General features: G+C 36.1%; 1 protein-coding gene across 9 annotated transcripts in view; it reads right to left on the bottom strand.

Moving 5' to 3' along the window:
- The window catches only part of USH2A (usherin), a 373,983-nt gene that overhangs the window by 293,249 nt on the left and 67,388 nt on the right, over positions 1 to 13,346 (bottom strand). For 8 of the 9 annotated variants that reach the window (XM_071426043.1, XM_071426058.1, XM_071426050.1 and 5 more), the window contains 3 exons: positions 11,921 to 12,104; positions 6,682 to 6,845; positions 2,560 to 2,718 (listed from right to left, as the gene is read on the bottom strand). In XM_071426043.1, coding sequence (XP_071282144.1) covers positions 2,560 to 2,718; positions 6,682 to 6,845; positions 11,921 to 12,104 — 507 coding nt within the window. Of the gene's footprint in view, positions 1 to 2,555; positions 2,719 to 6,681; positions 6,846 to 11,920; positions 12,105 to 13,346 lie in introns of those variants that run through there. The other variant, XM_071426108.1, reaches the window with a different exon arrangement.

The raw sequence follows: 13,346 nt of genomic DNA, 5'->3' as shown, positions 1-13,346 counted from the left end.
GACATTGTAGCACAAAAGCAGCAGAGTCAGCCCAGTAATTGCCTACAGTACTTAACTCCTTATAGCAATCACAACATTATCACTTGAGTCCAGCAATAATGAGACCACGTTACGTCATCTTCAGACCTTGCAAACCATGGTACTTCAGGCAGGGCTGGGGAACAGCTGCCAGCTGAACAGTGGGCTGCTGAGACCTCCTTGAGTGCTAGTAATGAGCAGCAGAAGATGCAGCAGGATCTCCCCTGCACTTGGCACTGGTGAGGCCCCACCTCAAATCCTGTGCCCCGTTCTGAGCCCCCACTACAAGGAAGTCATTGAGGTGCTGGAGCATGTCCAGAGAAGGGCAGTGGAGCTGGTGAAGAGTCAGGAGACAAGTCCTGTGAGGAGCTGCTGAGGGAGTTTGGGTTGTTCAGTCTGAAGAAAAGGAGACTCAGGAGAGACCTTATCCCTCTCTAAAACTTCCTGAAAGGAGGTTGTAGCCTGAGGGTCAGGCTCTTCTCTCGAGTAAGAGGATGACAGGAAATGACCTCAAATTGTGCTAGAGAAGGTTGGGTATTTGGTATAAGGAGATTAGATATTAGGAAAAAATTATTCATGGTAAGGGTGGTCAGGCTTTGGAATGAACTGTCTAGCAGTCTGGTAGACTCAAGATGTCTGGAAGTATTCAAAAAAAAGATGTAGTACTTGAAGACATGGCTTAGAGGTGACATGGCAGTGCTGGATTCATCACTTGACTTAATGATCTTAGAGGTCTTTTCCATCCTTAATGAGTTTATGATTTTGTATTTAGTTACATTTATAAGTAATTAGAAAAAAACTTAATTTGGAGTTAAAATTGTTAGTAACTTTGGGGTTTTTTTCACATTTTAGAGCGAGTAGTTAATTTTATCCTCAAGACAAAGACTGTCTGGGAAACCTGAGGCTGAGGTTTTCCAGAGCAGTTAAGAAAACACTGTTTTAATTGGGCACTCTGCAATACTATCATCCAGGTCACCAGGCTGATTATTATTAATTTTCCTTGGGAAGTTCAATTTTTTTATAAAGCCCTAATTTATCCATAAGATAATGTTAATCCAGTTGTACACTCACCTCATGAGCATTACAAATTCCAAACTATACTAAGAAAAAAATAGCATTAGGAAACATTCTGTCAGCATTACCAATGTATTTTTTTAATATCTAAACATGAGCAGATGATTTAATATCACTAATCAGGGGGATTTCCAGGAAATGTCAAAAATGCCTTTTGAAACTTTTAAGAAGATAATGTTTTGTTAAATTGAAACATGTTAATGTCTCTTTATCCAGTTAATTACGTCCACAATTTTTTTGCTTTCTGCAAAGTAGAGGGAAAGAAATGTAGGTAGAATAATGAAATAACATCCTCAACAATGCACTGTTTCAAATACATTACTAAATAGATGTATAACAATGAAGTATCATAGCTTTTCTTTTAAAATTCATTTTTTTTACTAAACTTAGACCTTTAAACCAAATTAAGGTGTTGGAATATTCTCTATTAGTTCTCTACACTTTTTAATATTTCTTTCTCTCAATCACTTCATCTCGTGCTTACATGGGGTCACATACCTTTCCTCACAGTATGTACTGCAGAGTGCCCAAAGTCACAACATAAGCCACACAGTAATGAACTGTAACACTGCAGCATGAACCATAACATAGAAATGTGAGGTGCATTCCAAAGGTTCTTGGCTTCCACTGAAAAACAGCTTTTTTTTTTTTTTTCTCTCCCCTCCAGGGTACACACCAACAACTAGAGAGACTCAACTTCTGCAAAACATTAATGCTGCATTGGTAAGAAACTGCAACAAACTAAAGAGGCTCCTAGAACAGAGGTCAAACCTTAGTGGCATTAAACCACACTCGTCCTCTTAAAAAACCACTTGTGTGCCATGTATACATACAAACAGTATCCAAATCCATCTCCTTTCCTTTGATAAGTGGATCAATATTAGCACAAAATGGCCTTTTCAGCTTGGACAGAGTGTCGAATCCTTTAGGACTGCCTTCTGAGGATCCCTTGGCAAGCCTCAACATGAGAGAAGTGGTGCTGCTAAAGACAAATCAGGAGCTACAGTGATAGCTAAACAGAAGGTGCTAAAAGTTAGAGGCCACAAAAAGCTTTCCTATCTGTTAACAGTTTAAAACCAAGAAGATGAAAAAAGAAGTTTAAGCATATTATGGTCTCTTCTGTTCACCCTAATTCTTTATATGTGACATTGACTCACAGGTTTTGGCATCTGTGTTTATTTTCAATAAATACTTTTGGTAAGTCAATTTTAAAGTTTTTCAGATTAAAAAGTAAAATAGTTATCATCCATTTTGGGTGATTCCATTTGCCAGGTTTTAGACTAAGTTATTCATTCCTTTCAAGCAAAACTAGTAACACAGAACAATAACTCATTAAAGGGAAACAGGATAATATATTCAAAACAACTGAGAATGATTACGACAGGAATGAGAAATAGCCAAGAAGCACCACACATAGATACAGATATATACACACAAATACAAAATCTTTGATGCAGCCTTACTTACTATAAGGATGGTAGTCTTCAGTAGTATAAATTTCTTCCTCATCCCTATACAGCTGGTAAATAAGCCGGTTAGAATTTGGAGAGTCAGGGGAACTCCATGAAAGATTGATAGCAGAGGAATTGAGAACTTCTCCTGTAGGAGGAGGTTGCTGGAAAGGAGCTAAAACATACACAAAAACTGAGGATGTAAAAATCAAGGTAATCAATAATCACACAAATTTAGAGAAAAATGCAAAGAAACTGCTGAGCATTCTTCACCCAAAAAACCCTTTGAGTAAATGTACAGTCACCAGGGCAAGACACTAGTCCATCTAAATGCTAAGACTACACCAATCCATCCAAATGCTCTTCAACAACACTTTTTATCCATGAAAAAAGTGTATATATTTAAACAAATTATGAATAAACTTAATCCCCCTTTCCACCCCAAAATAAAGCAAGTGTTTTCCAAACAGGTGGGGTTTCTTTTAAATGTATTTCAAGATCTTTATAAAATGAGAACTTATTTATATGGTTGTTTTATTGAAGTTTCTACTTCAATTAGGATCTATTTTTTCAGAGGATTCATTCCATTTTAGCACAGACCAGGCATAAACTCCTCAAGTAAAATACAAATGGAAAGTCCAACTAAGTCCAGATTTTACTGAAGTGTTAAAATAAGCTTACTTCATATAATGAAATCACAAAAACATAAAGGGCAAAATTTTTAAGTTTATTTAGGTAATTGGCTTCCATTTGTTTCCAGTGAAATTCAAATCCATGAGACTAAGGTATCTAACATTTTAAGAAATCAGCTTGACATGTTAATTTGCCAAAATTTGACTCTCCTACTACCTCTATTGACTTTGAAACATGTGTTACTTTATTGCACTAGGATCAATAAAGAGAAAAACAAACTTGAAGTTCAAAAGCCAAGTGCCTCACATTTTAAGGAAGAGCATTCAAAATCTCTCCTATGGCTCTTTTGTCATCCAAATGTGTAATCATGGTCCTACCTAAGATAATAGCTAATACTCAGAAATTAAACTTTATATACATATATACACACATGTTAACATAAACATATGTTTTGATGGATGGACTCTATTGTCTCAAAGGTCCCTTCCAACCTAGATGATTCCATGATTCTATATTTATGTTATTATTCAGGTCAAAGCATGAGTCCACAGCTTGCTGTAGGACCTCCAGTAATCCAGTTACACTGAGGAAAGCCCTACTCTCTGTCCCTACACCATGCATCAGCACAGACCAAGACAGGTCTGTTTTGGCAGATAGTAACTGCTATCAAAGGCAGACTGTGCCATTTCCCTATCCTCTTCACCAAGGGAGTGTGGATGTAGAGGAAAACATTTTTCTCAAGGAATGAGAATAGTCCAGGGCAGCACAGAACAGCGCATGGAGTAAGGTACCAGGAGCTAGATTCAGAACCACCCAATTAACTTTCTTCCCCTACATTAAGTATTATAGGAGAACATCAAGATTTGAAGCATGGATTTTATTCTCTTCTTTTATAAACTATCATCCTCTTCATTATGTGGATATTTGCTTTGTACCACCAAAAGTTAATTACTAAAATCTGTTCAGCCAAGCTAACAAGAGACAAGAAGCAAAGAATGAAGCTGCAGACAGAAAATGTCATGAGGACCTCAAGCCACACAAGTGATAGATGTAGAGACTTAGACCAAAATCAGTGGGCACACTATATACAGGTTTTTAATACAAATCTGGAAAGTGAGATGAAGCTTTTTATTTAGAGGAAGATAACAAAAAGCCATGCTTCTACTGCAGTCTCTCAGCCAAGAAATAGCACAAAATATTTCTAGAATTCATTGGATTGAACTGAACATAATCATCATCTCCCCTTAAAATGCATAGGTTGTTCTGATGCCAATCTACAACTTTTGAGTTCATCTCACTTAGGAAGTAAATGTATGCTTAAGTTTCTACAGGAGTAAAGTTTGAGAATCAGAGGAAACAAGTGCTCCTAAATTCCTTTGGCATTTAAAAGAATTTCTCTCCATGTAATATATACTTACAAGACCTGAGAAATTACAGCAATTTACCAGCATCACCTTCATTCTCCACTGGCAGTCTCACACTATTGCATATTGCTTCCAGAGGTTTACTGGTTTAAATTTTAAATAGTAAGCAAAGTACTTTATTGTACATTTTTGTGCAGCATCTAAGATACTGTTAAGTAGAAAAATTGCTGAAGAAAAAAGTCTTTTTCTTAAAGAACACTGATGGACAGTAACAGCAACTTCCTTTTGCTTCCCTTGGCAAAGACTTATAACCAGTAATGAATGTGTCAACAAAATACTGTTCTGCAATGAAAATAACTACAAATGCCAAGCCAGGCAAAGCTCCACATGTGTGCAACAAGTTCAAATATTTTGGTATGAATAACCAAAAGACTCCAATTGCTATATCCTCTATGTCCAGAAGAGGACTCCGCTTGTCATTTAGAATACTGCCTGATGTACTTTTGTCTAACTAAAATCTATTATATTATTTCTCTATGTAATACTATTATTAATCAATTTTATAGTTAAATTGCTATTGACCTTTATCCAATGTGTATCTCAACACAAATAAGTAGGGTGCCTTATGTTTGTAAAGCACTTTGAAGATGAACAGCATCATAAAAGTGCCATGTATTATTATTATTACACATTCAGTTGAAACATCTTACATTTTTTAAAGAAACAACGAGCTAATCAACTGCCTGAACAATGAATAGATACTGTACTTTTTACAGAAGAGTATGGGGAAAAAGGAATCAAAACTATTTAAATACTTCCAAACTTTGAGAAAAGCTAAAAAAAAATTGTCTTTGGAAATAAATCATTCTCTACAGGATATTTATGACCATTTTTAATGCCATGCATTCTACAATGTATATTATTTGAAATTTAAAGTGATTTACAATTAAATAAAAATACAAACTGATAGCTGTCTCTACCTGTAATTACTTTGTGCATTTACATCTCTGCTTGCAAATATATGATTTTCACATATCACAGTTATGAATATCATATAAATATCCATGTAGAACACACAAAGAAATATTTTGTTGAGGGAAGATCCAGAAGCATATTCCAGAGATAACTTGGGAATGTCTAACCCTGTTGTTGCATTACACATGGCTACCTGAGCTAGCTCTCACAGTATGACCAGTGTGACCATTATTAATTAGGCCTGCTGACAAAAACGTCCAGCTAGCACCTGCAGAGTTCCTCACTCATTGCTTTCAGGACTTCCAAGGCTGGGCTGTTAACTGTGTTTGGCAGTAAGGTGTGCCACACAGCTTTTCCAGAGTGACCTGAGCTCCTTCCCACATGGTTTGGCATTGCATAGCATGATGCCCTCAAAACCCATGTCTGAACATTGACCCAAAGACAACTTAAGTACTGAATTTTCTTATGACATATACTTTTGCCTTTTCTTCTTTAATAACTCTGCCAGCTTGGAGACTGTGTGCTGGTGATCTTGATATCCAGATGTTCCACTGCAATTTGTTTCATTACAATTCATGATTTGACCCTCAATATAGCATTGACCCCACTTCACACATGCCAATTTATGATGCTTTGTTTACATCACATCACATATTTTCCCAAAGTGACTGAAAAAGTGCCCCAAGAGGAGAAAGGCAAAGCTACAATGCACTGAGGAGAACATTTGGAATTAATCACATGGGGAAGTTTTTCAAAAGACCTTCTGTTCTTCAGACCTTCTGAAGGCAGGTATCCTGCCTCCTGTCAGTGGCAGGAAAGGGGGCTAAGCTGTAAGTTGTACAAATGCTGTTGCATTCTTGACTAAAAGATGAACTCTAGATTAGTCACTACAAAGAAAATGTGCAAGGAAACTATGGGCTGTCGCTTGTAGTTTAACCCTTATCCCCTGGGTTAAACTACAAGCCTAAGGTGTGTATGACACAAAGGATTCTGCACATCTCTCTAGAAAACAATCCTACAATACAGTAAAAATCACTCAAACTTCAGTCACCCTATATTTGGGGGTGGGGAGGGAATAATTTACTGCTGACCTAATTCAATACTCACTAAATCAATTAAAAACTTTAATTTGAAAGACATGCTTTTAAGACCTAACATCCACTTACTTTTACTGCAGCCAAAGAGGTTGTGGACATCCAAATTACTGGCGTCGGGAACACAGTTGTCACATTTCAAACCAGTTACAAATTGTTTACAAACACACTGTCCAGTAACAAGATGACAAGTCCCACTAATGGCTCCTGCAGGATGACAATTACAGTGCTGACATCTATAAACAAAAACAAATCAAGGAAGTCATCAACACACATCAACACTTCAGTTAAGCACAGTAGGGTTTTGTTAAAAGATTCTTGGGCAACATAATTAAAACATCATAAACAGTTCAGTAGTCTGAAACAGAGCATAAAACCTATTAGTCTGATTAAAAAAAACTTACAAAAAAGTATTTCTGGCAGTGAAATGTTTATAAAAATAAATATCTCACTGCCAGAATAATATTCTAATTTATATAAAAATGGCTTAGAATTAAAGAGCTTTTATATATATTGATCCATACACAAACTGGACAAAAATGTTCAGTAATAACCACATTATGCACTCAATCTTACATTCTTACTCACACAACCCTTCTTGAGAGCTGCAGAGTTCAGTGATACATACGTAACCAGCTGAAGAGGCTCCTGCACAAAAGAGGCAACCTTCTACCTCAGGGAAAACTATGCTTTAGTTGGAAAAAAGAAATCAACTGATAATTTCTTGCCCCCAAAGGCAACTTAAGGTTGAAAAAAATTACATGCTGTGAATAAAGGAGAATGAATGGTGACCAAAACTGAGAGGAAAAAAACTCAGACTAAAACAGTGACAGGAAACAAAACAGCAAAAATACTAATATTCTAACAGAAAGCACAATGTTTTTGGAGCCTGAAGGACAAAATTTGAAATAATTACACTGAATAATTAATTAAATCTACAAGTAAATTATTTTTAAATTAAAAAGAACAAAAAAAATAAAAGCACTGGCATCACACAAATGCCACGCTTCAATTCTGTAAATCTCTCTAGCACCAGTAAAATACTTTCAGGATTAATTTATCCTTTGGCTTTTGCATGTGAAACCTCTTGTGATCAATTCACTCTTCACCTGATACACCATTTCCCCACTGACACTCATTTATAGCATGGATACCGATGTCAGATTGTACAAATATTCAAAGAGTTTGAACACATCAGAAATTAAGCAAAGCAAATTACTACAAATGCTGTAATGCTACCCCTTGCAATACAGCCTGCCATTATTACTCATAACAAAGTCAACAATGGCAAATTAAACTTCCCACTTTAGATTCTAATTTCACTATATTTTAATTGCTGCAGACTAAAAGAGATCTGAAAAGCCATGGTCGGGGAAACAGGTGGGAAGGTACACTGCAGCTAAAACATGCTGGGAAGTTTGCACTTCCCTCCCCTTGTACTGAGCTGCAAAACTCCAGTCCTCAGGGCATAAGCAACATCAGTCTCAAGGGAATTTTAAATTACTCCAGATGCCAGGTCCCAAGGTGATGAAGCAGCAAAAAGAAGACTCCAGAGAAGTCCAAGGCAGTCACGTTCTGCCCCCTTTATTCTGCTAACCCTAAGACCAAACAAGAGTCAATTTATATTTGGCTGATCTTTCCTTGGCCAATTTCACCAGACCTAAGGAAATATGTGGTGATGCCCTTACACAAGTTACTTTGCCATCTTCCCAGTCACCATCATCACACCTTGGTCTGTGTCTCCTACTATTTTCATGAAAGCAGAAAAAAACTGAGTTCAATCATGCTTTAGGTATCAGCTTTTTAAGGCAAGGGAGAGAGGAGGGGAAGGTGGAAACTGTTTTCACATTAGGACACTAAAATTCAGGTCAATAATCAGTGAAATAGGCATTAAATGTGACAGATTTTTAAACAAGCTTAAGGAAACTCTTCACATACATTTTCTGCCTATCGCAGAGCTCTCTGTATTAGAGTTCCTTTACTCCACAGCAGCTCGTGCTGTGTGATCTCCTGGGGAATCATTCAACACCCTTAAAAAGGCTGATAAAAGCTAAAGCTGCAAAATAAGCTGCAAATTTGTTTTATGGACTAATATCCTTTTGAGAATAAATAAAATACATTCTCTCTTGGAAGCCACTATACTGCAGTTCGCTCTCTTTTACAGTCAAGAAAAAAGGGCAATTTTTTCAAAAGTCTTTTCATCTACAGACAGTGCAACCAAATCCCCCTTTAAATAGAGGTTTTGTTTAGAGTACTTTAACTAAACCCAGTTAAGTTACAAAAAAAAAATTGCTCAGTAAGACAGTATTTTATTATTATTTCATAATTTCATTTCATACTGATTATTTAGTAGGGGGAGATGTTAACAAAAGTTTCTTGATAGATAAACAGAGAAAGACAAGCTTCTCCTATTGCTCCTGTATATTGTTGCACCTCTTATGAATAAGGGTCTCCTGATTATTCTAGTTTTGATTACCATTCACACATGACAATCACACTCAACACCCATATAGTCACAGTGATAGTTCTCAGCCTGGCAGGGTGGGACCGTTCCTTTCTCCTTGTTGCATTTTTCTTCTAGGAAAAGTGTAGGCTCCCTACCTTCACCTATACTGAATGAAGCTCCTCATCCTGCAAATAACAGCAGATATTTCACCATATTCTGCTCCACGGGATTACACATTATTTCTGTGTAATCACATGCATCATGTTCTTTAACTGCAAAAAACTAGAACTGGATTTATTGTTAGGCATAGTTCATGCTTTTCAGTCAGAATTAAGGATTCAGTCAATTATGGATTTTCAAGAAAAAATCCAATTCTTTTAAAAGATAAGTAACTTTTAATCATATGAAAAATATTTGCAGTATTCTTGTCAAATGCTACTTTTTCCAGGTACTCTATGTCAAACATATTTGAGTTTTATTAAAACAGAATTATATATAATCAAGGAAAACAGACTTTTAAAACATGGAAAGAGAAATGTCATGCCAAGATGAATCGTGATATTGATTTTCTGAGGATAAATGGTTTTTGTAATATTAATATAGAGAAACCTTTATTACATTGACTCTCTAGGTGCAGTTAGAGCCTCTCCAGCAATCTGTTTAAAATCTTCATTTTTCATCCTTATGGGAAAACCTCACTTGCTAAATGGATTTCATAAACAGTAATCTGTCAAGATATATATATAAATAGATAAACAATTTGTGATGTTCATTGACCAGTTCATTATAGTAAACAATACAGAGGTAAAGCATTTCAAATGTGTACAGATGCTCACAACCATTACAGACCTGCTCAGATTGCTGCAAACACTCAGTATTCCTAATTTCTTAAAAGCCAAGAAATTTTTCCTGCTTCATAACCTGAAATGCATTAAAGAATATGGAGTTCCTGTTTTATCTCAAAAACAGCACAAAAGAAATCAGCTCACATATGCATTCAGAGTGGGAGAATTTTAAAGCCTCACAATCTCTGTGTATCACAGTTTCTGCTTCTTTTGTGCTACTGTGCAAAGACAGATATGTCTTTGCCACTACAGATAGCTCACATCCTTTTCTGTCCTTAAAAGACACTTGGAGCAAGGATGGCTTAAATGACCTGGCAACTTTATGGAGAAACAAAAAGCATATTACTCTTTTTATGAAGATATTAACAGTTAAAGAAATGGAATAAAATAGATTAACAAATAAAGACCTGCATTATCATTGTCAGTGGATAAAAGTTTCTGCCTGAGGAACAGAGGTACACTGCCTAAGAAGACAACAATGAAAAGAGACCCAAGAAAATGCAATGTAAGTTCATCACGTTAATATACAACCAAAGTAGTCTTCAATACTGCCATGAGGATTAACTAGTATTAAGGAATTAAAGCCAATTCAGATTCAAATCCCAGAACTCTTAAAAACTTTCTATCCTTACAAGGTCTGGATCTAGATAATTATATTTCCACATTTTGAATCGCAAAACACAGGTTAAAATGCAGGTATTTGAAAGCCATTATCTAGCTCAGAAAAGCTACTGCTTAGCACAAATGTGCTAAAACTGAGGGGTGAAGGGAGAATCTATTCCACGTAACTAAAATAAAAAGGTATCATTAATATTAAGGAAAACATATTTCAAAGGGAACTTTAATATTACACAGTCTTTATTTCTCACCATTAGAAATTACAGGAAGTGAAAATAGGAAGTCCTTATTCCTACAGATTACTTTATGGCTATTAGCAGATGCCTCTGTGACCCGAAACAGTAAAAAATAATTTAAAAAAATCTCCTAATGAGTGACAGTAACATAAAAGTTAAAGTGAAAAATCTGCAGAATAATGTCAAATATATGCAGGATGACATTACTAATCACTGCCTAAAAGCTTGTCTACCCCAAACTAGTTAGGGGAGAGGAGAAGAGGGAGGGGAACATTGTACAGATTTTGCTTTTGCCTGTGGTATGTGAGTTTGGTTTTTTAAAAGGCAAAAATACCAAATATAACAAAACAATTTGCATGAACAATTATATGTTCATGCATCAATCTGCATGAACATATGATAGCATAAGAGCTGTGCAATCTTTCTGGACAATATTTTAAAAGGAAATTGAGATTGTGAGGACTAAGCAAGAAAGATGATCCTGGAAAAAAAAAAAGATAGCACAGTTGTTGAAATAACAGTGCACTACACTAAATATATGGTTTCCCCTTATAATCCAGGGAATCCATGTACCTAAAGACATCAGGCTGCACTAGAAATACAATTTACCTTGTGGCACATAAGAAAATGTTGAAAAAGAATGCACTTCTTCAGAAAAACAAATTTTTAAGAGTCAAGGTGCAGTGAATATTTGTACTGCTTTTACCAAAAGAAATTTGGGAAGTCAGGGATATCTGTAGTTTTCCCCTTCTCTCCCTGCCACCCCCCATTAAATCTTCATGAAATCTTCAATAGCAATCACCAGTTGTAAGAATGGCAAATTACCTGCATTTCAATAGTCAATGTTAAACATGTCAGAAAACACACTTTACTGAAGATGCATAGAAAACATAGGGAAACAATTAACAAATTGCTATAACTTAGCCTTATACACCTTTCATGCTGTTACTACTTAAATCCGTAGCAAAATTTCTATTTCCTTCATCTCATGGGAGCACAGGGGATTGTGTAATATATCACATGTAAATCAGAGTGCACACATGAACTCGTAGAAGGATTAACCTACCTAGAACACATCTTTCCATTGTCACTAAACCCTTGACTGAGCCATGAGGAAAAATGTGACAATGAGGTTATAAGTGACCTGTAGAAAAAGAAACACTCACCTCCCTGTGACAGTGTCAAATCCAAAATAAAGGTCTTTGCAACGTTCACAAGTCCGTCCTGTTACAGAGGCATCTTGGCAACTACATTGGCCAGTGAGTTTATCACAGATCTGATTCACAGAACCAGCTGTGTGGCACAGGCACGGCAGACAGCCAGTGGCGCTGGATGGAGAAAAATAAAAACCTGCAAAAGACAGAGATTTTGAGAATGTTGGTTCTCTCTCTTCATACTCTTAGCCAGTGCAAATGCAAAACAGGGGGAGTACATTAACATTTCTGTGGGGAAAGACCCAAGGACATGAGAAATACTCATGAACGCAGCCACAAGTGAAGAGACATTCGTCCATTCCAGTCTGAGAGCTCAGCTCTGAAAATGGCCAGCTGCAAACCATAAGAAATGCACGTATCTTCTTAAGAATGTCTCTTCATTTTTCTCAACCAGTGCTTGACTTAATCCTTGAAATAAGATACAGTTTCTTTGGAAAAACAACATTTGATGAGCATTTCTTATTTATATTTTACTCCTCTTTAACATAGAGCTTGTAACCTACACAAATACTTTCACAGAAACTAAGAAACTGATAAAAGAAAGTTACTGATCTGGTATTAAACAGCTTTCACCCTCAACCCTGTCCTGTTCCTGTATTATTTCAAATTATGAATTTGAGCATTCATTTCACATTTCCCACAGTATGTTCGGTATGATTCTGCTATGCCATATTTCATCCTATTGCACTTACAAGCAATCTTTATTTATGCTGATATTTATCTGTTACTGAAAAATACAGTTAGATACAGTTTATACACCTCTAATCTGGCCATTCAAGAATTTATCCATTATCCACAACCTTACCTGAAGTTCCTAATGAAAGAGCTTTTACATACATTCTCTTAATGATGCTGTTCCACTTGCATAATCTATTTCACAATGTATGGATTTATTTCACTGTAATAATTTCTTTCTGATCAGAAGACAATTCAAGTAATGGCACACTAGTAAAAACATAATTACATAAGTTTCCAAAACATTTTCTATTTTTACCTGATTATTAAGAAATATTAACTGTTTTGTTCACACAAGTTGGTCTTCTCTTTATTTTTTTTCTCTCCCCCCTCGGAGGAGTACAGTTTATTTAAAATGTAGCAATGCTTGACAGCTCGGCAAAAGATCCTGGTGCCACAGTATTAAGAGACACTAGACAACAACAATGACCTATCTTGGAACATGAATCCTAAAACAGGGCCCTTGATATGAGTTTCTATCTCCCTTAGCTGGTTGCTATTAGTTATTATTGTACAACTTCAATAGAAAAATTTCATCTGCTACTGAGATATGCAGCATTTGCACAGACTTCTCAGACACTTGCCCTCTCTTCACATCAAGTTCAATCAGTAGTTTCTTAGCCATGTTCTCAGCTACTGAATA

Source organism: Agelaius tricolor, unplaced genomic scaffold (genome assembly GCF_023055355.1).
Source record: "Agelaius tricolor isolate 1412-34295 unplaced genomic scaffold, bAgeTri1.0.p SCAF_1, whole genome shotgun sequence".
Lineage (NCBI taxonomy): Eukaryota > Metazoa > Chordata > Aves > Passeriformes > Icteridae > Agelaius > Agelaius tricolor.
The sequence above is the reverse complement of the archived record's forward strand: the minus strand, read 5'-3'. Positions and strand labels throughout refer to the sequence as shown.